Source organism: Eublepharis macularius, chromosome 8 (assembly GCF_028583425.1).
Source record: "Eublepharis macularius isolate TG4126 chromosome 8, MPM_Emac_v1.0, whole genome shotgun sequence".
NCBI lineage: Eukaryota > Metazoa > Chordata > Lepidosauria > Squamata > Eublepharidae > Eublepharis > Eublepharis macularius.
Window position 1 is genome coordinate 949,269 of NC_072797.1, and position 25,821 is coordinate 975,089.

Consider the following 25,821-nt stretch of genomic DNA (forward strand, 5'->3'; position numbering starts at 1 on the left):
TCCCTGCTTGGTGACCCTTCTTGGCATCAAGAAGATTTTGGGGAGAATAATTCATTCTTGGTGGGGGGGGGGAGAGGGGAGGCAGGTTCCCTCCGCGACACCCCCCCCCCCCGCCGCCCTCCGAGTGTCAGAAAGAGGTGCAGGGGAAACTCCCGAGGGGCCAGAGTTCCCCCCGAAGCCCCTTCCTCCCTGGGAATCAATGCCAGCCTCGTGCGCAGCGGTGGGGTGGGGTGGGGGACATCAGGCGGCAGGCGGGACTCACCACCAGCACAAGGGTGTTCATGAGGCGGTCGATGCTGGTCCGCTTGAAGGTGGTTCTGCCGCTGTTCTGCATCAGTTTGGTGTCTGGCCCTGGAAGCGCAAACAGTCCTCACCCGGCTTGCCCCCTGGGGTGTGCCCAGCGCAGCCAGCCTTCCTCCCAGCGGAGCGGCTCCAAGTCTTGCTCCCGCAATAACGTCAGGCCCAAAGCCCTCCATGCTGCCCTCCTGGAAGAGAGGCAGACCCTGCTGCCTCCCTTGGGTGCCCCCGACCCCCCCCCCCGTGCCTGAAGGAAAGGAAGAGGGCTCCTTTAAGGCCGACCCCTCCCTTCCCCTTCTCGCTCAGGGGCCGACAATTGTGGCTTCCAGCTGGTCTGAGGCCAGGGGGGGCGGCTGCAGGAGCTGGGCCTCTTTGCTGCTGAGCTACAAAAGGCAGCTGCATGGGGCAGCAGGGGCAGGAGCAGGGCCAAGGCGCCACCCGGTGCTCAGTTTGCTTTCCCATGGGAGGCAGCAAAACAAGCACAGCTGACACCCCCCTCCTGGCAAACTGCTCCCAGCCAGAGAGGTGGGCAGGCCTCCACAGGGAGGCGGAGACTTGGAGACGGGACGTCCTTAGCAAGCCGCCCAAGAAATCCCAAGCCCCACGCTCGAATACTCACCGGCAAAGACGACGAGCCCGAAGCACCAGTCCGTGTTGCGGAGAGTGCAGCCCCGCAGCAGCATCTTCTCGTTGTCCAGAGCAAATTTCTCCCTCTTGATGGTCAGGGTCCCCACAAATTTGTCCAGCCTGTTATTGGGGGCTTCACACCGGACTTCCCCTGAAGACAAAGAACACGGTGTGTGTGTGTGTGTGTGTGAGAGGGTTCTCTCCTTAGCCTTGCCCATTCCCCCAGCCGCTTCTCTGCTACAACCGGCCCCTCTGCCTCAGGTTCCTGCTTCCAAGACAACCATCCGCTAAGGAGATCGAGGAGGTGCACAACCACCCTGTGAGGTAGCACTCAGCGAAGAGGTTGCCATTAGCGCGAGTCCAGGAGTGGGCTTCCTAGCTGAGCAGGGGTGTGTAGGCAAGCCCCACTAGCCCCCGCCCACGCGCTCCACAGCTGTTTTGCTTGATTCTCCGCTCCCCGCTGGCTGCTCCAGGTGGCCATTCCAGGGCCTGGCAGGGGGCAGTGCTGTCGGGGGCCCACTTTCTCACACCAGCAGGAGTGGTTTTCTTGGGGAAACGGATGGCGGCAGACATTCAAAACACCCTCCTTGGGGTTGCTGAAGGCCAGCCCTTGCCTCCTCCTGTTCCTGCCCCGCTGCAGCTGTCCCCCCTCAGGAACACCTCCACACTTCTCCGTAGCCAACCCCCGTGGAAGTCGGCCTCAGCCCCCTCTGCCTGCAGGCAGCCACACCCCCAGCCCGGCAAGCTCCACCACCCCCAGCCCTGGCAAGGGGCAGCTCTTCTCCAGGACTGGCATACCCACCCTCGGAGGCCCGGTACTGGCGCGGCTGGATGGCTGCAATCTACGCCAGAGGTGAGAGTCTCCCCCAAAGGGTGGCAGAGTGGGGTGAAGGAAGTGAAGCAGGAGAGGGCTCAGGACAGAGGCAAGGAGGGCAAAGATCTGTGAAGACAAAGGAGGGTTGCAAGGCAAAGAACCCCAAGGGAGCCGCCCCCCCCCCCCCGTTGCTCCCTGGCTGTGAGGAGGCCATGCAGGGAATTTCAGTGGTGTGCACAGCCAAGCAAGGGGACAGGGCCAGTCCCCAGGAGACCCCCCCCTTGTCCGTTTCACACCCTGGGCACGGCAAATGCCCTGCAGTGGCCAAGAGAGCCATCTGGCCTGAGGCTGCCCAGTGGGCCATGCTTGACCTGGGAGTCCAGGCCAGTCCTCCGGCCAGCACCCTGCTGCTCCCCCCTCTGATCGCAGGCTGAGAAAATCCCAGGGGCTGCTCAGGCAGCCACTGTGAAGGGAGAGGCTTGCTCATGGCTTCTGCCTAGTCTACCGCTGGCAGGGGGCAGGAAGAGGTCAGAGGCAGTCAGTCAAACAAACACCGGCTCGGGCCTGATCCAGGGGTGCTCTTCTCCTGTGCCGACATGCGCCGCTTTGCTCTTCAGGCCAGCAGCCCTTTCGTTGCTCTCTTGGTGTTATGCAGCCCCACACAGACCAGACTTCACTTGGCCTGCCTACTCCATTGTCTTCCCCAGATTTCACCAGAGAAGCAGGAAAAGATGCTCCCTGAATGGTTTGCCTCCTTGCGGCTGGGAGGCCAAGATCAGGAGGAAGCTCTGGGGGGTTTTGTTTGTCACCTTGGGGAACTGCACAGCCTTAAAAGGCTTAAGCACTGAGAAGGAAGCCAGACCCACCCAGAACGCTGCTTCTCAAAATAGCACCAGGAAGCGAAGTTGCTGTGGCACTGCTCGAAAGAGACAGCCACTGTCCCCTCCCTCCTCGCTGAAAGGGCTCGGCTTCCCACCCATGGTTTATTTTAGGGCACCAAAGCAAATGCTGCCTCTCTGGAGGTTCTTATAAACATTTTGTTGTTGCAGAGACAATGAGCCCGATGCGAGCTGGTTGGGGAGAGCCAGCCGCATCGGCTCAGGAAGGGAAGCGCCGGGCAGTCACCCAGAGAACCATAAGAGGACCCGCCCCTTCCACTGGTAGCCTCTCGGTATGCCTGGAATGGCAGTTTAGAAGCACAACCTTGCCTTGCACAGAGGAGGGCCTCTGCTCCCTCCTCCAACGGACAGCGGATCGCCAGGGTCTCCTCGCAAGCCCTCCACAAAAGCCGTGCTCTGCCCCCCTAGCATGGCCCTGGTGCCCTGCTAAAGATTCCTCTTGTCCCAGCATGGCCCTGCTTCTAACTGGCACCTGCTTCGTGCCAGGGTATGCCTGTTGTGTGGGCAGAATTGCCATTGGAGATACCCCACCCCTCATGCAGTGCAATTGCACTGGCCTCTGACGTTGCACCCGCAATGTGGGTGCCCCTGCCGTGTCCTGACGACGTGCACGGCAGACCCCTGTCCAGAACGGTGAGAGACCCTCCTTCCTGCTCACCGTTCGGTCCGGAGCTTCCAGGCACCCTGTGCCCCTCCTCAAACTGCACAAGTGCAACAAAGCCCCAAGTCCAGACAGGAGGGGGGTCTGGCCCCGCTCCGGCCCCCAGCCCCCTATTTTCATGGTATGACCTTCCTTCTCAAAATCTCAACTCTGTGGTTGTGAGAAAGAGGCTTGCTTGTGAGAGCACGAGGGCAGCAGGTCAGAAGCCAAACGGCTGAGCAGAATGAGAGAAGGGGAAGAAAGGCGGGTGAAAGCTGAGAAACCAAAGCGCCCCCCCACACACCGCTCCCTAGCGATACAGGTGCTGGCCTCTGCTGTCAGGGGAGTCCTTGAGCCAAGGGCAGGCTGAGCATGGCCCACCCCATCCGGGGCTCAGCTCCTTTGATGGGGCAGGAGTGCCCGAGAGCTCTGGGGGCATGATGGGGACGCCCCCGTCTTTTCACAACGCAGTGGGATGGGACTCCCACCCAGCTGCCCACTTGGCCCAGGAAGGTGCCACCCGCCCACCCGGTGCACTCACCATCAAAGCTGCTCAAGGTGTGCAGATCTTCGCCCATCTCTGCCGTGACAGTCAGGGCCTGCTTCACCTTCAGATTCGTCTCCCTGAGAGGACAGATGGCAGGAGACAGGCTGCTGCCACTCAGAGCCTCACAGCGCATGGCCCCCTTTGGCCAGGCGCGCCCTAGTCTCAAAGCCAGGCACGAGCCTGAGGCGGCCCTTGGCCCGTTTCCCAGAAAGGCAGTGAGCCCCCCCCCCTTGCCTCTGTGAGGCCAGGCCTCCAACCACCCTTTAAGCTCCAGAAGGTCTTCCAATTATCTTCAGCATGACCTCCTCCTGGGGTGGCTTTCCCAGGCCGCAGGCACAGGAAGATTTTGCCCATCGCCTGAGGCCAGAGAGGCGGCCAGGGACTGGACCCAGGAGCACCCGGGTGCCTGGACAATGCACTGCCCCCCAGCCACGTCTGTGCCTGCCCTCTGACCTGCCTCGTTTCCTACCCCTGCCAGACCGGACTGCCTTGCCCTGCCCTCTTGCCCTGCCTCTCCCTCAGTGGCTTTGCCCCTTCCATGGGGCTGGCCTCACTCAGGCCAGCCTGGTGCTCCAGGCAGTCTTGGGGTCATCACCAGTCCTGCCGAGCCCTAGAGGCCAGGGGCTGGCCGAACCAGGTCTCAGCTGAACTGCAAATTTCGTGGCGCTGAGACCATCTAGACGGAGCCCTTGTCCGAAGCCTCCTCTCCATCTGGGGGCTTGCAAAATCATTCTTGTGACGGCATCGGTAGCTGCTCCCCAAAGCTCACAGACTCACCCGTCCAATTCCACCGTCTCAATGTAGGTCAGGCTGTGGGGTTCACTGCTGGAGAGCAAGAGCAAGTCGGCCTGCGTAGAAGGAGAGCAACATGAGCTCCTGCACAAAGGGCAGAGGAGTCGGGCGGACGTGGCTCCTTTCCACCCCTCCAGGCGGGAGGTTCTCCTCTTCAGTCCCTGCCCACAGTTTGGGATTTAAAAAGGCAGACTGGTCCTAATCCAGCTGTATTCATCAGCCACAAAGCCCCTCTGAGTGGCACTGAAAGACGCCTCCAGCCAGTTCAGCGGGCCCAGCTGCGCACGAAAGGGCAGGTGGGGCCGCGCACGCAGGTGCACTTCTGCATCAGCCACACATGTGAAGACGACAGACGCACACATATCCCTGCAGCTGGGTCAGGGCACGCATAGATAAAATGAACTTTAAAATTTCAATACGTCACAAGCATAAGAGACCAATAATTTGATGTGGAGTTTGTAAGTGATTTAGAGATGTATCTAAAGGGGCCTCATCCCTCATGCAGACAAGAGAGGCTCGACCTGGTCTGACTCGCGTTCTCACTGCCAGCTGCACAGAGTGGATTTACCTGTGCGCTGCTTGGTTGTTCGTGCCCATTTGACACAGCCTGGGCAGTCCCCACTGTTGCCCAGCAAGTAGCTTGGCTGGCCAGGCAGGGGGGTCCCCCCAGGGGTGGAGCTCAGTAAGAAGTCTGGGGAGCAGTTTCTGTTGGGCAGCTGCTTGAACCCTGGAAGCCGAGCCAAACAGACCCAGAGATGGGCTCACCTCTGCTCAGCTGCCAAATAAGTTTGCCGCAGGATCTGTGACACCAAACCCAGACGCAAGTCCTGCACACGGGAATGCTGAGAGGGTGTCCGCCTCTTAGTCCATGGAGAATGGCGCGCCCAGCCCCTTTGCCAGGGGCTCCCCGAGGCAAACCCCCCCCTCCCCAAGCAGGCCTTTCCCAGGCCAGCCGCTTGAGATGCCCTGGCAAAGTCAAGAGCCCTGGGCATGCAGCACACGCACTGGCACTGAAGGGATGCCACCCACTTGTCGAAAGCCATTTGCGGAGCCTCTGCAAAGGAGAAAGAGCAGCCCAGACTTTCGGGGCTGGAGGGAGTGATCTTTTTTACGGCTCTTGTCCTCGGGATCTGCCCCGTGTCTCTAACACATGGGCTGTTTGGCCCGGCTTGAGCGAGCAGGTCTCTCCCTGCTTCTGCGCGGCATTACAGCACGGCTGTGCACCTCCCCGTCCCCCCTGTTCTTGCTATGCTCCTTCCCCAAACATGCTTTCCTGCAGTGTTTTGAGTAAGACCACAGCAAAGCCAGGGTGGCACCATGTGAATGGGAAAGTCCGGACCTTCCCAGCCCCACCCACATCGGCACCCTCTTCCCTGCCCCCGTTTCCCGCAGTGCCCATCCCCCCCCCACCTCCAAAGGGTTGTTTCTTTTTTTTCAAAAAAAGGGTGATTCAATATCAGGTTCTCAGACTCACAGCTTTCACTTAAAAAAAAAGCCTTTAACCCCTTTTGTTGCTGACATATGCCTTTCCCCTTATATCTTCACAACAAAAGTGACTAGATGCTTATTTTTTTTGAAAATGATAGCTGGAAATTCACAGAGCCTGATAGACAGGTTACTATAATGGTATGATGCTATAAAGTTATTCAGTTGCCAATTTTTTAAAAAAGGGAACCAGCCCCCCAGTGCTGTGAGAAGGGAATGCCCAGTGCGGGGGCGGGGCAGGGAAAATGTGTGGGAACCTCCCCCCCACCCCCGGAAGGAAGCCCCATTGCTGCTGAGCTGTATCTGCAGCTGCAGCAGCCACAAGGAACCCACATGCGAGCATCCCCACGGAGAAACCACCCCCACCTCTGGATGTGAATAGCCGAGGGCATGCGGGGGAGCTGGGGCAGCTTGCGGGACTCAGTGGCTTGACCGCACTCACCGTCACGAAGTCATTGTTCTCCAATTTGATGATGTCCCCAACTTCGACATTCAGCCAGCGGTCAGCCTTCAGCCTAGAAGAAAACCTCAGTGGCCAAAGGCACAAAGAGAGGAGGAGAGGGCAGAGCGGTCTCTCGACCTTCAGGAAGTGGGGGCTTATCTTGACTCCTGATTCTTCACTTCTGCACCATGCCTGCTTCTAACAAAAAGAGCGCTTGGCATCTGAAGAGTCAGGATTCTGAGGTCCTTTGGGGCACCGTGATTTTAATTTCAAAGGAAGGGGAAACTAACCAAAGCGGCAACGAGTCTCTCTACACAAAACGTCTGACACGTGTTCTGCATGTGTCGGGAGACACAATGTTAGCCAGGAAGCGTAGTTTTCAAAGGCAGAGCCGGCGGAGATCACTCCGGAGGGGACAGATCTCTCACAGCTCTCCACCGCCTCTGGCATGCCAGGCTGTCTCCCCTTCTGGAGCTTTTCCCCTGCCGCCCTCGCTGCTTAAAACTTTGAAATAACTGAGCCTCGGCTGTGAGAGAATCCGTCCCCTCCAGAGCGATCTCCACCAGCTCTGTCTTTTAAAACTACGCTTCCCGGCTAATGTTGTGTCTCCTGGTGCTTGATGAACTCGCGCCCAGGTGTCTCGTGTAGAGAGACTCAGAGTCCCTCTACGTGAGACATCTTACACAGGAAGCTCAACTGTAGGGAGGCGCCATGTTAGTCGGGAAGCGTAGTTTTAAAAGACAGAGCCAAAGGCCCGGTCAATTTTACCTCTCTACACGAGAGTAGTTTAAAAAGATGGAGCCCGCCGAGATCGCTCCTCAGAGGGTTTGTTCATCCCACCTGTCATGTTCTCCTCCCCTGACAGCCACGCCTTCCTGCAGCCAGGCCACGCCCTTGGGTCCCACGCCTGCGAAACCCTCGTGTCCCTGGCCAGCCTCTCCAGCACCGCGCAATCCCTGCCTCCCCCCTCCGTGACAGGCATGGCCAGGGCCTGATTGCCGGACCACGAGGAGCAAAGCCAGGCCTCACCTGCCATTGAGAAGCACCTGGACCGGACGGTTGTTGACCTGCTTGTCGCTTTTGTGCCGATTCTGGAACACATGAAGCCAGCCAGTCAGAAAAGGGACGCAGCCCCCAGCAGACACCCGCCCGCCCGCCCCCCCCACATACACACAGGCAGGACTTCCTACCAACAGGCCTCCTCCAGAGGGGGCCTGCCTGGCCAGCTTTCAGGAACCTCCCAGGGGGCGGTTCCACAACCTCCCCGACACTGCGCCCAAAGGCCACTCTGCACGTGTGCAGAGGTCGGCTTCTTGCCCTGTGCTCCCAGGGCAGGAGCAGGGAGATCTTTCTGGCATCCCTTGAAACACTGGAAAGCCCTCAGCATCTCCCTTCCCTCCGGGAGGAACGGTCCGCTCCAGGAGTCCTGCTCCCAGCTGGCCAAGGCACCTCCCACACTGGTGTGCGCAGAGGTCAGAGCGAGGCCTGGGTCTCCCCTGGGATGGCCCTTCCTCTGGGGCTGCCTGGAGGGCCTTGGGGCAGGGACTGAGCTGCTGCCCCGGCTCCCTTGGGCCCACGTCTGCCTGCGAGGCGTCCCGCACAGTGGCTGCCCAGGTCCCCTCAGAGGGCTGTGGGCAGGCAGCCCCCTTCCCTCTGGCTGTGTCTACTGTGGCCAGCTGGGCTGGTGTGAATGGCCCCCACAGCACCCACCGGCCTCCAGCACACCTCACTGTGCCCTCCCTGGGGGGGGGGCTCCCCTCCCCTGCCCAGGTCTTCACTTCAGGCTGAGCCACTGTGACCAGAGAGAGCTTTCCCGAGGGGATCTTTCTCCCACAGGCAGCTTTTCCATTGGGCTTCTGGCCGCCCATTTTCCAGCAGGCACGGGGGCTTCGGCCGCCTGGCACTCAGGCACCCGGCTGCCCCCCCACCCCGGGAGTTCAGCAGGCAGCAGCACCCAAGGCAGCCCCTCCCTCTGGAGAGGGCCCCTCGGAGGGGGCCTGCTGCAAGATGCTGCCGGACTCGGAGGCTCTGCTCTCAGCTGGCCTCTGCTGCCGAGGCCCCGCTTGGGATGGGAAGCGTTTCCAGGGCCAGGGGGCTTACGCAATCGTCGATGGCATCCTTCACCGCAGACACGGCCAGCACCAAGACCAGGGGGACCACCGTGGTGAACCAGGACAGCGAGGAAATCTGAGGGATGAGCTGCAAAGGCGGGGAGGGGGGGGAGAAAAAGACCCTCAGGGTGCCTCCCAGGCGCACCGGCACAGCCCTTGAGACTGGCTCAGCCCGCCCAACCCTGCAGGCTCAGCAGCATTGCACAGCCAGGGTGGCCAACCTCCAGGTGGGGCCTCCTGAATCACAACTGACCTCCAGGCCACAGGGGGCAGCTCCCCTGGAGAAAAGGGAAGGTGTGGAGGGCAGACTGTATGGCTTTGTGGCCCACTGAGGCTCTTCCCCAAGCCGTACTCCCAAATCTCCAGGAATGTCCCAACCTGGAGCTGGCAGCCCGGCACAGGTGTGTCAGCCCCCCCCCCCTCCTCGGTCTGCTGCAAAAGTGTCCCGAGGGCCACAGCCTGCTCTCTGCTCCCAGCCTGGGTCTCTTGCCCCTTGCTGGCCGGGCCCTGTGTGTGTGGGGGGCCAACGCAAGCCCCTCCCCAGGGGCCCGCGGGAGACGGGGGGCGTCTTCTCTACCTGTAAGATCAGCAGGAAAAGGAAGTAGGCGTTGGCGATCCTCTGGAACTGCTCAAAGAGGTTGAGAGGCAGGAAGGTGAAGAGGTTGTACTTGGCGGTTTTAATGGAGTTTTTCTGGGAAAAGACAAAGCACACAATGCAGAAGGTGTGCGTGCACACAAACACCTGCGGCGGCCTTCGCCTGAACCAGACCCTGCTCCGTCCGTGCCAGTGCTGTCCACTCAAACGCGCAGCGGCTCTCCAGGGCCTCAGAGCCAAGCCACAAGTGACGCCTGACACAGGTTGGACACTTGTCAGCTTCCCTCAAGTTCTGATGGGAAATGTAGGCGGCGTCCTGGTGTTACAGCTTGGCTCTCCACTACAGCTGCAAGACCAGGACGCCTACATTTCCCATCAAAACTTGAGGGAAGCTGACAAGTGTCCAACCTGTGTCAGGCGTCACTTGTAGCTTGGCTCTCAGGCGGAGGTCTTCCACGCGCTGGGGGGCTGGGCCTTCTGCAGGCCAAGCAGATGGTCCACCAGGAAGGAGACTTCGGCAGCCCAGTTCCCACCACTGCCAGGGCACTGGCTTCCCTCCCCAGGGGGCTTTTGCTAGCCGCTGCTGCTCCTGCCCACTAGACCAGTGCCTGAATTGAAGGTATAGGGCAGAGTGAGTCTAAAGCAACGAGGGGGGAACAGGTGTTGCCTGCACAGCACAGTGACATCGCCTAAATGATCCTGCAAAAGAAGGGGGGGCACTGGGCAGCGCAGAAGGGCATCGAGGGTTATGCCCTCATTCCGTCCACAAGGTGCTACCAGAACTCCCTGGACTGAAGCCCACAGAGCTGGGCCCTTCTTTGCCTGGGCCTCTGCCAATGTCAAGCGATGGCCGCTCCGCAGCTGCCTCTGACAAATGGATGGTTAAGGGCATTGCCCAAGGGCCACCATGGCTCCCGGGGTCTCCCTCTTCAAGCACAGGCCACGGATCATTTGAGAATGGCTGGGGGACTATGCAGCCCCGGGCTCTTCGTCTCCCTCCAGCCACGTGGGGCTGGGCTCGCAGGTTCCTCAAGCTCCACAACTTACTTGCAAAGAGCCTCCCTCTCCCTCCCTCCCTCGCTCTCCCTCAAAGCTCACCCTCCAGCCCCACCTTGAGGGAGGGTCAACTGAACCCCATTTGTATGGGCCACCCGCCCACCTTGCCCACTCCTCAAGGACAAAGCCAAACAAATAACAGCATGGAGGGGCCGTGGGGTTCAGCCTTGCAGGAGAGTTTTGCTTTCCTCCCATCTCCCCTTGACTTTTTATCCCACACAAAGCGCACAGGGAGCCACTGCCTTGTCAGAAGCATGACGCCACTGGGGAGGGGAATCTGAGGAGGGGTTGAACCCTCAATCGGCCCCCACAACCAGGCCCAACTTCAGGCCGACCCCCATGAAGACCTCTGGCAAGAACTCTTGCTGGAAATCACACCAGAGGCCAGGTCTGGCAGGTCGGGAGGAAAGCCCCCGCCCACGACCCGGGAAGGCTCTGCCCCCCACACTCAACCCGGGACCACTTCCGCAGACCTTCCAGGAGCGGAACTTAGACACAGACACACCGTGGGGGTCAAGCTGCCTACAGAGAGCTTTCGAGGTGTATCTAGACGCCGAGTTTCGTGCAGAGTGAAGATCGTCACCTAAAAGGGCTGATCCCGGCGTCTCCTTCGGCTGCCCAGCTTGCAAGAGACCCTTGCAGATTCCTGGGGCGGCCTCCGGAGAACAGTAGCACCGCCTGCTAGCTCTGCCCTTGGGGGGGGGGCGGACATATTCCACACAGCCTCGCTCCACACTCTGCCCCGGGGCCCACCCCTGCCAGACAGGGACGCCGACCTCTCACTTCGGACCAAAGCCCTTCTGAGGCGTTTTGGTGAACTGAGCAAGAAGCATGCGCGCACACACTCTCACACACACACACCCTGCAAGGAGATGGGGGGGGGCAATAAGGTGGGGAGCAGCTTGCTGGTCTGCCCTGTACTCTCAACTGCCGCTGCAAGGACAGAGAGCCTGGCCAGACTTCAGGGGTTTGTCTTGTTTCTAAAAGGCACCTCAGCTTTTCTTGGGCAGTTCTCAGGTCCCCCCTGCTCCTGTCATATCTGCATGCAACACATTAACAGGGGGGGGGGGTGCAGGACTGAAACATTTCCAAAATCTTTGAGACCCCCGAAGTGCCTTCTCCTAAGCCACTGCCTCTGCAACCACTTACGGGTATGGAAATACTTCACTGCTGTTCTTCCCTCTGCCCCCTCCCTTTCTGGAGCCAGCCCACGGTGGAAGAAGTTACAGTGAGAGGTCTGGGGGTACAGAGGAGCCCTGACCGATACTGACAGGGCAATGTGAGATGCTGAGGAGGGGAATTCCCCCCCCCCCCACACACACACACCCCTGCCCCCGGACTGCAGAATCCCTTGGCCTCCCCGTCTCTTTCCCTTTGCGTCTTCTGTAGGAGTGAAAGGGGGGCCGGGAGAAATGGGACGGAACTGCAGCATGCAAAGGGCCTCCCAAGCAGCGAGGGCTTCAGGATGCCGGAGGGAGTTCGAAGTAGCAGAAAGAACCCCTGGGGTGGTTGAAAAGTTACTCCAACTTGAGAAGCTGCCCCACAGAGGCCCGCACAAATCTGCCCGCACTTGCTGTGCGCCCACATGCCAAACCCCACTGAGTCTTCCTCCCTCCCTAGGGTGGTGAAGGTCTGTGCTGTCACCAGCAGAAATGTCCTTTGGCCTGGTGGCTCTGGGATCTTGGGAGCAGCAACAGGTAGAACCCACCTGAGATGCTGGACAAGCCAACATCCTTTTCAGGCCTTCGTGAAACATACAGGCTGCAAAGACGACTTCTGACCCCCTGGCTAACCCAACCCACTCCACAAGACAGTCCCAGAGAAGGGGCTGCCTGGGCAGAATCTGTGAGGCGGGGAGTGCCCGAGAATTGTCTTCACAAGTTTAGATTCTGCAGGGCCAGAAGTCACGGAACTGGTGCACGGAAATCACCCGGGGGGGGGGGGCAGATTTAAGAGCCGAACGGAGCACCTGCTAAGCACTAGGCAGACGGCCTCTCCTTGCCACATCTGCCCCCGGTGCCTGGGCCATCTCCTGGTTGCCAGACTTGAGAGTTGGCGCCACCGAGGCAGGTCAAGGATTTGCATTACTGCCTCTCTGTGACAAATGGGGGCTCTGAAGCCCAGGGAAATCTCTCAGGACACCGTCAGATCTCTGCAGGATGTTAAGATAACTTTCCACAGAGCCTCAGGGTGGGTAAACACCTTACAAAAGCAACCTAACCAGAGCACATCTGCTGGCACATTAGATGACAGGCCCACGCTGTCTAATAAATGCTGGAAATGTAAAAAACATGAGGGATCAATGTATCACATGTGGTGGACTTGCGAGGTAGCTAGGCAGTACTGGGGGGAAATAATAAGAGTAATGAGTGAGATTTTACAATTTCAAGTTAACAAGAACCCAGAACTCCTGCTACTGAACTTGGGAATGGAAGACATCCCAGCACAACATAGGACATTGCTATTTTACATGACAGTAGTGGCTAGACTTTTGTATGCGCAGAAGTGGAAAGTACAAGAAGTGCCAACTACTGAGGACTGGATTTACAAATTGCTGTACATGGCGGAGATGGACAAAATGACAAGAAAACTGAGAGACCTTGATCCAGGGCAGTTTAACACGGACTGGGGAAAGCTGAAACAATATTTGGTGAAAAAATGGGAGGTGGGAGGAGAACTGTGGCAGTTTGAAAATTATTGAGGTACACAGGAGGAGAGAAGTGACTATACCGAGGGGGTGGAGAGTTAATGGAAAAATTCTAAGCAACTTTATATGATTTTTAAGTATTATATTAAGTAGCAATAGCGTTGATACTATGAGAATTAATGGGATAGAAACTAATCTATATTTTTTGGAAAGATAACCGTATAACATAGAGTGAATATATACATACATACGTAAATTCAAAGATAGGTCTAATTGTTAGACTTATGGTATATGTATAGATAAAGAACAACATATAGAACAGAAGCCTAAGTAAATGACAATAAGTGTGTATAAGTATGTGTATAGAAGTATTGGAATTGATGTATAAAGGGGGGCAAATTGTTTGTCCCATATTGAAGAGAATAGAAGGAGTAAGATAAAACACAGGCTATCAAAATGAATATTATTAGTAGTTTTAATGAAGAAGATAGATTAAGAGGATTTTATTTTTATGACAATTTATATGACAATTTATATGTGAAAGGAAGTGGAAATAGTGCTTAGAAGAATCTGAAAGTATATTATAATAAACAAATAAAATAAATATGAAGGAGCAGAGGGAAAGTGGATAGGGGGTTGGAAAACTGTTGGAAGGGGGGGGGAAGGGAGGGGGTTAGAATTAGAAAAAATTAAAGATTGTGATTATAATTGTTATTATATGTTTCTAATCCAATAAAAATTCTTAAAAAAAAAAAAAGATGACAGGCCCACGCAGAGGAGAGCAGCCAGGTCAGTTCCAGGAAAGCAGGAAGCAAGCCACGCTCTGGGCTGCTTCCGGGAAGGGGCACGACTCAACAGAGCTCCGTTTTCATAGGCGCTGCCTTGAAACAGGGCTGGAGCCAAGGAACCCCGGCAAGCACAGCCCAACGACGACCTCACACCTCCTGGCAGCCTCAGAGCAGGCAGGCAAGCTGGGCCCAGGCTGCAGTCCTTCCACCAGAGTGTGTGTGGCGGGAGGAGGGGGGCAGCCACCCTCAGCAACTCCCAACGGCTTCCTGCCTTGCCATGCTCCACCCAGCTGGCCAAGAGTGGAGGGGCTCAAAAAGAGCAAATCCCAGGCGTGGTTTTCTGGCCACACCGGCTGAGAAGCACTTCCTCCCAGCACCTCCCCGTGAGCTGAGCTGGTCCGGCATTCGGCTTCCCTTTCTTTGCTGGCTGCCGAGAATGCTGACCAGGCTGCAGAGGCACCACAAACATTCGTGCAACACTCACAGCCAGCAGGCTCCAACTGCTCAGCAGCTACCTGCCCAGTCTCTCTCTCTGTGACCAGCACAGATGCCTCCATCCCAGTCAGGCCCTCGTGTCTTTGCTGGGAGGTATTCCCGGCTGGCCGGCCCTTGGATCTTAAGGCAGGGTCTCAGCTCCAACGTCACGCTCTGGCCTAGAAGACGGTTGTCCAGGACACCGCTGCCACTTCCCCCGGGCCATGCCACCGCTTCACAGCTCCCAGCCTCTGCACAGGGACCTACCCAAGGGCTGCTATTTCTCTGCAGCAGCCCTGCGACGATGCCCTTGTTTCTCTCTACTCACAGCATATTCAAACTGCATGTTGAAGATCCGGTTGTTGGCACGCAGCTGCCTTTCTTCCTCTGCAAAGAAGAGAGAACAAGTTGGAGAAGAGGCACCGGAGGTACCAACCAGGCCCATCAGCAGGCCAGGCACCGGGGTTAAGCTGAGAGGCCCTGCCTGCACACGACCCGACAGGCAGCAACAAGGCAGCCCGCGGCAACCACAGGAGGAACACCCCAGATCCAGGGGCCACTGGAGACTTGGCTGGGGCAGGCACAGTTCCCCAGTGGCGCACTTATCCCCCACTGCATAGCAGTTGCTTGGGCTGGCAGCGTGTGGGTGGGGCAGAGGGCTCGGCTGCTTCATGACTGCCTTCCCCTCAACCTGGTGCTTTAATTCCGCCTCAGGGCACTCTCCCTCCTGGCACTGTAGCAGCCCAACCTCAACCCCATCCCGTGTGAACAAGAGAAGGCCAGGGGGAAAGGTGGGAACATACAGGGGGCGGGGTCCCGTTTTCCCACAAGGACTTTGTTCCCAATTTTTCTTCTTCTTGTAATATATTTTTATTTTAAAACACAAATATGCAATAATTTACAAATACGAGATAACATTACTTATAAAGTACAATGCATAGCTTATTAACAACTTTAATAACTATATACATTAATGATATTAAAAGTTAAGTATGCTTTGATATAAGAAATCTGGAGGTTGTAAATCCTTACTGTAAATATAATCAAAGAAGGGCCACCATTTGTCATAGAATTGTGATACATTTGAAGAAGTGTTTTTTTGTTGTAAGTTGTTATTTTTCCGATAATAAATTGGTACCAAACTTTTGAAAACCATTGATTTATTGTAGGAGGTTCCCAGTTCTTCTGACAGAGGGGGATATTCTCTGGAGCGCTGAAAAATGAAACTCCTCTTACAGAATGAGCAAAATGCATCTTACCGCAAGAGTTTTCGCACTCAAAATGTATAGCATGAAAAAATCTGACAACCTTTTCCAATTTTTTCCAATGGAAAAAGTGGGAAATTTTGTTGAGTGCTGGGCAAAAAACTTATCAACTGTTTTATTTTTGAATTGCACTCTTTCCAGATGTTCAGCATGAAAAAAATCTGAGAACCTCTTCAATTTGTCAAATGGAAAAATTGGGAAATTTGGGGAGTCACCTAAAAGAATTGTATGAACTTTTTTCCCTTTTGGAATGAGTAAAACAAAAGACAATGTTTTACTTAAAATATATCAAATGAAAAGTTTTATATAAGACAATCTTCAGCATTAGATAATAATTCTTATGTACACTGCAGACATATACTTCATTTTCATTGTTTAAATGTAAACAATTGGGGCAGCAATTAATATGCTAAGTAAGGTATTTATTCAACAGTTCAATGTTTTCTGTGTTGCAACATTTACTTAATATCCAAATAAGCTGCTAGTCCTACCTCCCGGGACTGTATCAGAGAGCTTTCATCCAGATAATACGCTTTGTTTACTACAGAATTTTTCTACTTTCAACGTCTATTTTTTCCTACCATTCAGATGGCAAAAACTAAGGCGCGTACGCTAGGTGGGAATGCAGGGTGCAGGAGCCATGTAGCGGGTACTGGTGGCCAGCACTGGGCAGAAAGGTGGCATATAAATGTCCTAAATACATTTTGGAAATAAATAATGAATGCCTGCCATTTTTCTTATAGAAAATGAAAACATTTATACTTTTACATTCCAAACAGGTGTCAAAAGGTACCATTTTACTTATCAAGGCACATTTTATGTTGCTAAAGCAGTAGGGCCGTGGCTGAAGGGCAGTGCCTTGACTTGGCACCTGGAAGGCCCCAGGCTCAGCCCCGGCAGCCTCTCCCCAAAGGAACAGGCGGCAGGGAAGACTTTTGCCTGCCGGACTTTCTGGAGAGCCGCTGCTAGTATGCCGGGGTGGGGGGTCTGATTTGGTACCAGGCAGCTCCATGTGAAAGAAGTTGAGGCGTGACTGGAAAGTAAGTAGTGCATCTATTTCAATACTCACCCCCATTTTTCTATATCTCTCCACAGCCTCAAAATGTCTGGAATTTGTACATCTCCAATCCTGTGCCCAACAGAGCAAAACCACCATTGGAGGGACACTCCGAATTGGCCTGCCTCCATACTGTTGGCCCAGAGCTGGGGCTGGGGAGTAGGGTTGCCAGCCTCCAGGTAGTTACAATACAAACCCCTGGGTCAAAATCAACAAATCAATGTTATGTCAAGTAGTGCATTCATTCATGAAAATTGTTTACAACCATATACATAGTCATACATATCATACATTTGAATACATCTATACTACCATTCAACTGAATATCAGACTGTGTGAATTCTTAGTCCATGTGTCAATTTTCCATGTAGATAATTTTGATCTCGCAGGGCATCAAAGTAGAATTATTCACCCTTAAGTATGTAGTTCATCTTTCTTCCAAAAAAATTGTTTTTCTCAGTGCACTGCAAGACACAAAACTCCCGACGTGATTGAAGGGATCGTGTGGAAAATTGTCTTTCCTAAAATTAATCCAATTGCCTGCGGGTAGACACCTTACACACTTCTTTGTGATTACTTGATTAACAGCTCTCATAAATGAGAAGAACACGTGGGAGAGGGGGCCTGGCCGGTCTCCCCTCCCTCTGCCCAACAAGCCGCTTGCAAGAGTCGCTCAGCTTGTTTCACACCTTTCCTCAGGGGCATTTATGTCTCGTTCTTCTATCCATAAACCCAACGGCAAATCATGAAATCTCAGGTGCTTCTCTCAGCGCACTCACACGCCGTCTATGCCAATTGGCCAGGCCCCGTCTCCCACGTGTTCTTCTCATTTATGAGAGCTGTTTATCAAGTAATCACACAGAAGTGTGTAAGGTGTCTACCCGCAGGCGATTGGATTAATTTTAGGAAAGACAATTTTCCACACGATCCCTTCAATCACGTCGGGAGTTTTGTGTCTTGCAGTGCACTGAGAAAAACAATTTTTTGGAAGAAAGATGAACTACATACTTAAGGGTGAATAATTCTACTTTGATGCACTGCGAGATCAAAATTATCTACATAGAAAATTGACACATGGACTAAGAATTCACACGGTCTGATATTCAGTTGAATGGTGGTATAGATGTATTCAAATGTATGATATGTATGACTATGTATATGGTTGTAAACAATTTTCATGAATGAATGCACTACTTGACATAACATTGATTTGTTGATTTTGACCCAGGGGTTTGTATTGTAACTCTTTGGCTGTTCCTTGGGCTTTGCCTGTTCTATCCCCCTCTCTTTGGCTTAGCCTCCAGGTAGTGGCTGGAGATCTCCTGGAATTACAACTGGTCTCCAGGCCACGGAGATCAGTTCACCTGGAGAAAATGGCTACTTTGGGTGGGGGGTGGACTCTATAGAATTATGCCATGCCAAGGTCCTTTCCCTCCCCAAACCCCACTTTCTCCAGGTTTCACCCCCTAAATCTCCAGGAATTTCCCAACTTGGAGCTGGCAACCCTGGCAACTGGGGAGGCCAATGGGCAGGGGGCTCAATGGGGCAAACACTGGCTGCCCCTCATGCTGCTGCCACCAGAAGGTTGGAAGTGATGGGGGACACCGCCCCCCCCCCCAGTCTGGGAGGCAGCACAGAACAAAGTCACTTCATGAGGCTGAATGCCAGATTCCCCCCCACCCCCCGAAGTCCAACCAGACCCCCCCTTCTCCCCCCCCCCCGTCTCCCAGAGGAGGCTTCTTCCAGCATGAGCTTGGCCCTACAGAGCTTATATCACTGGGCGGGGGGCGGGGGGGGAAGAAGAATAAAAGCCCTCCTCCTAAGAGAGGAAATGCTGCCCAGGAGGGGCTGAGGTTTGCTGGATGTCACAGTTGCAGGAAACAGAAGACGGAGTCTCGGGGCAACTGAAAACCCGTCCACACCTTGCAAAATCCAGATGGCCACCACAATGACTAGAGTCAGATGTGCACGCGTGGTTCTGTGTCAGGGAACTCAGTCCAGACTGGGACCACAGCACACGGAAAGGGAGAGAAGGCGCTTAAGTCGAGCCTCCCCTTACCCTACCCTACCCCACCACATCATTTTCCTGACCTGAAACAGCCTTGAAGCCGCTCTTTGCCTCACTACAGAAACCTCCATATACTGTTATCTGCACAGAACTTTCCCCCATAAGACAAATTGTCATTTCAGGTTGGGACAACAGCATGGAAGGAGCAAGTCCTCATCGGCCCTCGCAGATTTATTGCGGAATGAGCTTCTGAGGACCAGAGTCCGTGTTGTCAGACAGAGAATGCATGTGCGGCCAGCATCTAACATCATTCTATTTAATTCCAAACCAGATCACAGAGTGTAGAACAAATGGAGCCAGGAACAGACAAGGGCGGGGGGGAAGGGTCTTTCGCTAATAATCTGAAGGAATTTCCAGGTTTGTAGAAAAAAACTGAAATTTAAAAATACATTTGAAGGTTATCCACACACACACACACCCCACACACCCCAATAATAAAGACAATGCCTGCAGCATTAAGAAAAGCATGCCCACTGAGCTCTCACTGGCCATTTTGGGGGTTGCTAGGTAACCACAACAATATTGGCAAGCCTTAATTTCTGTAAAGCAAAGCTACAGAGGAGGACTGGGAGGTCCAAACAGCCCTGGAAAAAATCTCACCTCGTTCCTTAGTCAAGTCCCCTGATCAGTAATACAGAGCACAAAATTTTCTGATGCTATATTTCTGCCCCATATAGTATAGTCTATAGCATAGTTCTCAATCATGTAAGATAAGCTAAACGTAGGATATGAAGCATGGAGTAGCCCAGTGCTTGCACAACTGCCACTGATGGAGAAGGACTCACCAAGAACAGGGCCACTGGCGACTCACAACTCACAAACCTTGCCCGGGCCTTGTAGCCAGAACGTGGCTTTTGCAACTCGGAGCCAAACTACAAGTGACGCCTGACACAGGTTGGACCCTTGTCAGCTTCCCTCAAGTTTTGATGGGAAACGTAGGCAGCTTGGTGGAATGTTGGACAAGGGACAGTTGAAAAGTCCATTGGGCAGCAGTCGGAGAGCCAAGCTGCAAGACCAGGATGCCTACATTCCCCATCAAAACCTGAGGGAAGCTGACAAGTGTCCAACTAGTGTCAGGCATCACTTGTAGTATGGCTCTCGGTCAGACTTTTCCTGAGAAGAGGCTGCCAGGAGGAGGGAAAGAGGGAAAGGTGAAGACAGTGTAGCAGGTAAAGGGAGATGGGGTCATGGGTGGGAAGTAGAGAAGGAAGCAGTAAAGGGAGGGGAGGAAACAGGGGAAAGTGAGATGACCCCCCGCCCCCCACCGGCCAGTCCTTGCAGGCTCCCTGCTTGCATTTCTATATTAGCAAACCTCCCAGTGGTTGCTTCTCTTTTCCTCTGAGGCCACAGCATCTGTGCTGAGAACTGAGGGCCCACTTGGGGCATCTGTACTACAAAACATACTGCCCATCAGTTGCTTAGCCACAAGAGACCTTGTTGCTTCAACAAACACACATGCTGGTTTGGCACAAGAAATCACGTCATTTTTCTAGCAGCAAAACACTCCAGAGGTTCCCAATCCAAAGAGATTTGGAAGCCAGAAGGGAAATGATTGGGCAGAAACAAAATGTACAAGCAGGACCACAAAGGTGGTTTGGAGCCAAACTGTCTGTTGCTGATCCTACGGCCAAGCATTTTCCTGGTTCCAGCAGGACACAGGAATGGAGCCGGCAAGCCAAAGGGGCTGGACAAAGAGGCGGCAGCGGCCTGGAGAAAGCCAGAGTGCCGGACCCCTCCCTTCCTCCCTTGCACGCCAGCCACAGGGGCGGCGCCAGGGTTTTTGGCGCTTGCGGCCAGCCGGCCTGCCGCCCCCCACCCGCACGCGCACCGGCCTGCGTGATGACGTCACGTTTGACGTCATTGCACACGTGCACACACACACACACTGCCTGCCTAATCACTGCAGCAGGCGGCTGGGACGGTGCGCGGGTGGCCTCTGAGGTCTCCCGCTCGGTTGCCTTTGCCGCCGCAGATGCCTGCCTGCGGCTGCTGCGTCCAGCCGGGGGTATGTGCTGGCGGCGGCGGCGGCGGCGGCGCAGGGCAGGAGGGATAGGAGGCTGCAGTTCTGTGGCGCGTGCTCTCGCCCCCCCATGCCTCCTCCGGCGCTCCCTCCAGCACCCAGCGCCTGAGGCCACCGCCTACCTGGCCTCAATGGGCGCGCCAGCCAGCCAAGCCTTCCGGGAGAGCAGCCTGCAGCTCATCTCCTGGCCTGGGAGGAGATTCATTCCTCAAAGCCCTGCCAGCAGCCCGTCCCCCTCAGCTGATGGCGCATAAAAAGACTTGCCAGTCGCATATCTGAAGAGTCATCCCAAACCCCGATGGAAAGAGAGTGGTCAGAGCCCCTCCGCTGGCTGGTCGTAGAAAACTCCAAGGTGTTCCCCTCCCGATGCACAACCCGGCCCGCTGTGGCCTACGCAAGGGCCATCAAGAGAACGTCCCCAGGCCTCTCAAGCACAGCAGGGGCACCATGGAGTTGGGGGGGGGTAGTGCCAGACGTTTGACTCCAGAGAAAGACGGCTTTGAACCCTGCTCAGCCACGAAGCTCGCTGGGTAACGCTTGGCTTGGGCTTGTTGCAGGCTCTCAGTTTGACCTACTTCACAGGGCTGTTGTGCGAGGGGAGCACATACTTCTCCCTGAACGAAATACAGAGAAGTCCCTGCACTACTGCTGGTGAGGCCGACTGAGAAACCCTCCAGTGGCGCTCCCTGCTTTAGCAGTGGGGATGGCAACAGTTCCCCCGATCTTGAGAGTTATGCCGCAAAACAACACCTGGCCTGGGCTGCACCAGGGCCTTGCCAGGAGGCCGCTCCTGGTGGCTCTCAGGCTGCAGGGCAGGGAGCTTGCTCTGCCCACAGGCGAGCTGCGGACCCATCCTTCTCAGGGCTGGGGCAAAGCACCCAGGGGCAGGGCCGGCTTGCTTTTGCCTCTGACCTTGGCCGTGCCTCATTAGGGCTGCCTCCCCTAACAGACCTCCTCACAAGCAAGTAGGGATGGCTCCTTCCACCTTCATATACTTGTGCAACAGACTGCCCAGGTGATTGGAGAAGACTGTTTCCTACTCATGAGTATGCCTAATGTGGGCGGCCACGGCGCCTGCTCTGGCGCCTCTTTTACTTCCCGAATGCCAGGCACAAGCCACATTAGGACAGGGTCATAGACCCAGGGAAGTTAGTCTGTAGTTGCAAAATAGTAAAGAGTCCAGTACCACCTTTAAGACTAACCAACTTTATTGTAGCATGCATCTGACGAGGAGAGCTGTGTTTCTCGAAAGTTTATGCGACAATAAAGTTGGTTAGTCTTAAAGGTGCTACTGGACTCTTTACTAATTAGGACAGGGTGTAAATCTCCGACCGGTGCTTGTTTCAGATCACCGCCTGGACAACGAGAGGGCAAACTGCCAAACACCTGCTATGGAGACTTTGAGCTGCTATGCACAGCCACTCGATGGGAGTCACACAAGCATCTCAACCCTTACAGCTGCATGTCCACAAGCGATGACCATGCAATGTCCTTGCTCCATTATAGAGATGCTGTCCCCCTCACTGCTGAGACAAGCGTCTGCTCATTTTGTAGTCCTGCTACCAACTCACTTACCCCAAATGTCTGTCCCAGCCCCAGGCGCTGCCCTCATGTCCAGCAAGTGTTGGGAGTTGGTGCCATCAACGGAAACCAGGGGAACCATCCCCCGGGGTGGGCAGGGGCAAGGAAGCCAGGCTGCTCTTGGTAACAAGATCAAAAAGAGTCCAGTAGCACCTTTAAGACTAACCAATTTTATTGCAGCATAAGCTTTTGAGAATCAAGTTCTCTTCGTCAGATGCCTGATACAGAGAAGTATCAGGCATCTGACGAAGAGAACTTGATTCTCGAAAGCTTGTGCTGCAATAAAATTGGTTAGTCTTAAAGGTGCTACTGGACTCTTTTTGATTTTGATACTACAGACTAACACGGCTCACTCTGTTGCCAAGTAGGCCCCCTCCCCTGCTTTAAAGCCTGCCATGAACTGTGTTAAAGTTTCCTGCATTACTGTTTCACTGCTGCACCAAAGACTGCTTTGCACGTGTGTGTTCTAATACATGTGTCAGTTTCCTGCCTGCGTGCCAATTACCCTGCTGCTGCTATAGACTGTGTAGTTTACTGACTCCATGTTTGGATATCTGCACAAAGGACTCTCTTTCTGGGCAACCCTGCCCTGCCCTGTATCTGAACTTCCCAGTGTGTGTTTGGACTCTGTTACAAGTGTGCCCCGTGCCTGCATTGCCATCTGCCACGGACCGTGCCTGTTCCCTGCTTTGGACTGTGTTTTAAAGTGTTGTTCCCGCTGCCTCCATGGAAGCCTGCCTCATATGGGCCCAAGCCGCTGCTAGCAGCCGGGCGCCAGCCGGGGAAACCTCCAGCGAGCCTGGCTAGGCGCTCCCTGGTCAGTTCCCGCCTGGAGCCTCCCGCGAGCCGGTCGCCAAGCTTGCCCTTGCTACCGGGCAGCCTGCTATCCAGCCCCAGCTATGCCCAGCCGGCATCCATGTTCTCAGGCACCCAGAAGACCCAGAGGAAGAAGACTGCTTTGAGAAGCCATTTCGGCGAAGCGGACACACCACGTCCGCAGCGAGAGCCCCTCGCCCCGCTCTGCATATCTTAGGAGCCGCCCCGGAGAAGGAACTAAGTGCCGACCATCCCAAGCACTTAGGGAATGCATCTCAAAGAAACCTCCGCATTCCAAAGCTGATGACATCAGGACAAGCCCTGTCCGCTGGAACATCCATTCAGCCCACTCGGATTTCCCCCTCCCTCTTTTGTCCCCTCTTCCTGAGGTGTCACTTATCACAATCTGATTACCAAAGTGGCCCATCCAAGCCATTCAGTAGCCCATTAGACCCTTTGTTTTAATCTGTGAGAACCACCAAGTACAGCACCAGCCCCAGGGTACGTTTTGGGGTATTTAAGCTGGTCCCCCAGACCACTCGGTGCCTCGGCCATTCCCTATCCAGACCTCCTTGCTGTCCGTCTGTGGTCCCAGTGCTGGCATTGGGCCACCCTCGCTGCTGTGTCTCTGCTTCGCTCCAGGATTGTGAGTATTTCCCTTATCATCGTTGGGAACCCGCTAATGCGAACGTCTCTGTATTTCCTACTCTGTATTTCTTAGACCTTGTGTGTTCCTTGTATGATTGTGCAAGCTAGGCTTACGCTACACTCAATACACGTGTTTGGACCTTACTCCTTGTCTGCCTCTTTTTCACTAGAGTGTCTGGGATCGGGACCTCCGTAAACATAGGTTATGATCCTCGCTTAATATTAATAGTTACAGACTGCTGCAGCTAATTCCCCATTATAATAATAGAGCAGTTCTGGTAACAGTTTACTGGTGGAGAATGCGGGCATAACCCGGTTCGTGTGAATACACGTGAGTCGACACGCATGTTTTCGGCGAACTGACTTAGAGGAAAATTTTCCAGACCTCAGTGTAAAGAGCGCAATTTAGCTCAGGGAATTAAAAGTGTGAGTGTGTGTGGCTCTAGTGAGCATCTCTATCTTGTGGGTTGGCTTTTCCCCATTTCCTCCTTCAGCCAGCTTTGGACTACTTGCCTTTTGTGGTGCACCGCGAGGCCCTCCAGCCGTTATAACCGGTGTACTGTGGGTGAGGACCTCTGAACTGGTGAAGTTCCTGGCCACCTTCCGGGCCGCCTAAACGCGTCTATGTGGGTGGGATCCCAGAAGTAGGCTCTATATATATATCCTGAAGCAGCACATATAAAATTCTCTTCCGCCCTCCCCCGTCTCTCCTAAGTCCGTCCAAACCCCGTTCCTGCCAGCACTTAGGCTTCAATCCCCGCTCCGGAGGAAACGTGAAGGGATCGATAGTCCATTTGGTTAGTTAGCTTTGGGAATCTGAAGCCAGGTTCCTGAAGCCCCGCGGCAGCCGGCCGCACCGTGCTTAAGAGTTTTAAGTTAGACTCTTGGGCGCCTTTCCGCTTGCGAGTTTTAAGTCAGACTCGTGGGCGCACCTCGCTTGGGAGTCAGTGGGACTCTTGGGCGCACCCTGCTTGGGAGTTGTTAGAACTCTTGAGCGCACCTCGCTTGGGAATACAGTAAGCTTTACTCCTGGGCACTTTTGCTTGGGGACTTGCAGAGGCAGTCCTTGAGCGCATTTAGTCTTTTGGTCTTGGCTTGGAGACAGTTTAACCGTTTGTCTCTGAGCACGAGGCCTGGGGACACTTTGAATTTAGTTCTTGGGCAGAGAGCTTGAGAGCATTTTGGCTTCTAAGCAGAGGCTTGGGAGCATTTCGGGTTGCCTAAGCAGAGGCTTGGGAGGCCCCTTAATTGCAGTTCCTGAGCAGAGGCTTGGGAGACCCCTGAGCTTTGGTTTTCCGAGTATAGGCTTGGGAGACCCCTGAGCTTTGGCTTCTGAGCAGAGGCTTGGAAGCACTGAGCAGTTTTTTCTCTTGGGCTTAGAAAGCTTGAGAGCACCCTCTGAGCCAGTAAACGTTTCCTGGTCCCGTGGCTTGTAGGCAAGCTTGAAACGGGAATAGGAATTTTCCTTCTCCCCCGGTGGAGAAGAACTTAGTGTAGAACCCTTAAAAATACCCTTGCAAACCCAAAAGTAGAACCTTAAAACCCCCTGGTAAAAACCCTTGAGGACCTGAGGGAAGGATAAACCTCCCAAAAGGGACATAGAGAGGAAGAAGTTGTTAAAACCCTTGAGCAGCTTTAATCGCCCCACCCCTGGTGTCGCTGATCCACTCTTTAACCTCCCCCAAGATCAGCCTTAAACTAAAAGAAAAAGAAAAATGTACCGGGCAAACCCCACCGTGCCCCGCCTGGAGAAGTGGCTAGTTAAGAAGGGAGATTGCCCTTGGGAAGCCGGTTCCTTCAAGGGACCCGACCCACTCCAGATAGTTAGAAGTGCCTTCCAAGATTTTTGTGAGAAAGAGAAACCCAAGTCGAGCAAGAAGGACAGATACGGAGCTTGGGCACTTTTTACTGCCTTACAGGACAGCGTGTCCCTGATAAATAAATTACATATAGCGCAGGAAGATAGCGAGCAGGAAATAGAGAGGCTCAGAATAGCCCAGGACAAAGAGAGGAAGGAGCTAGAGGAAAAAGCAAAGCGAGAACAGGACGCCCTGCACCTAGAAATCCAGAGTCTCAGGGCCAAACTAGCCGAACAGGAAAGAGACCATGAGGAAAAGGCAGTTGAGTGGCGCGCTGAACGCGTCAATTTCAT

General features: G+C 54.5%; 1 protein-coding gene across 6 annotated transcripts in view; it reads right to left on the reverse strand.

Annotated features, from left to right (window-relative positions):
• The window catches only part of LOC129334755 (phospholipid-transporting ATPase ID-like), an 89,905-nt gene that overhangs the window by 28,866 nt on the left and 35,218 nt on the right, over positions 1–25,821 (reverse strand). For 5 of the 6 annotated variants that reach the window (XM_054987046.1, XM_054987045.1, XM_054987041.1 and 2 more), the window contains 9 exons: positions 14,543–14,601; positions 9,232–9,345; positions 8,644–8,742; positions 7,573–7,634; positions 6,544–6,616; positions 4,602–4,672; positions 3,819–3,901; positions 917–1,075; positions 263–351 (listed from right to left, as the gene is read on the reverse strand). In XM_054987046.1, coding sequence (XP_054843021.1) covers positions 263–351; positions 917–1,075; positions 3,819–3,901; positions 4,602–4,672; positions 6,544–6,616; positions 7,573–7,634; positions 8,644–8,742; positions 9,232–9,345; positions 14,543–14,601 — 809 coding nt within the window. Of the gene's footprint in view, positions 1–262; positions 352–916; positions 1,076–1,726; positions 1,840–3,818; positions 3,902–4,601; positions 4,673–6,543; positions 6,617–7,572; positions 7,635–8,643; positions 8,743–9,231; positions 9,346–14,542; positions 14,602–25,821 lie in introns of those variants that run through there. The other variant, XM_054987047.1, reaches the window with a different exon arrangement.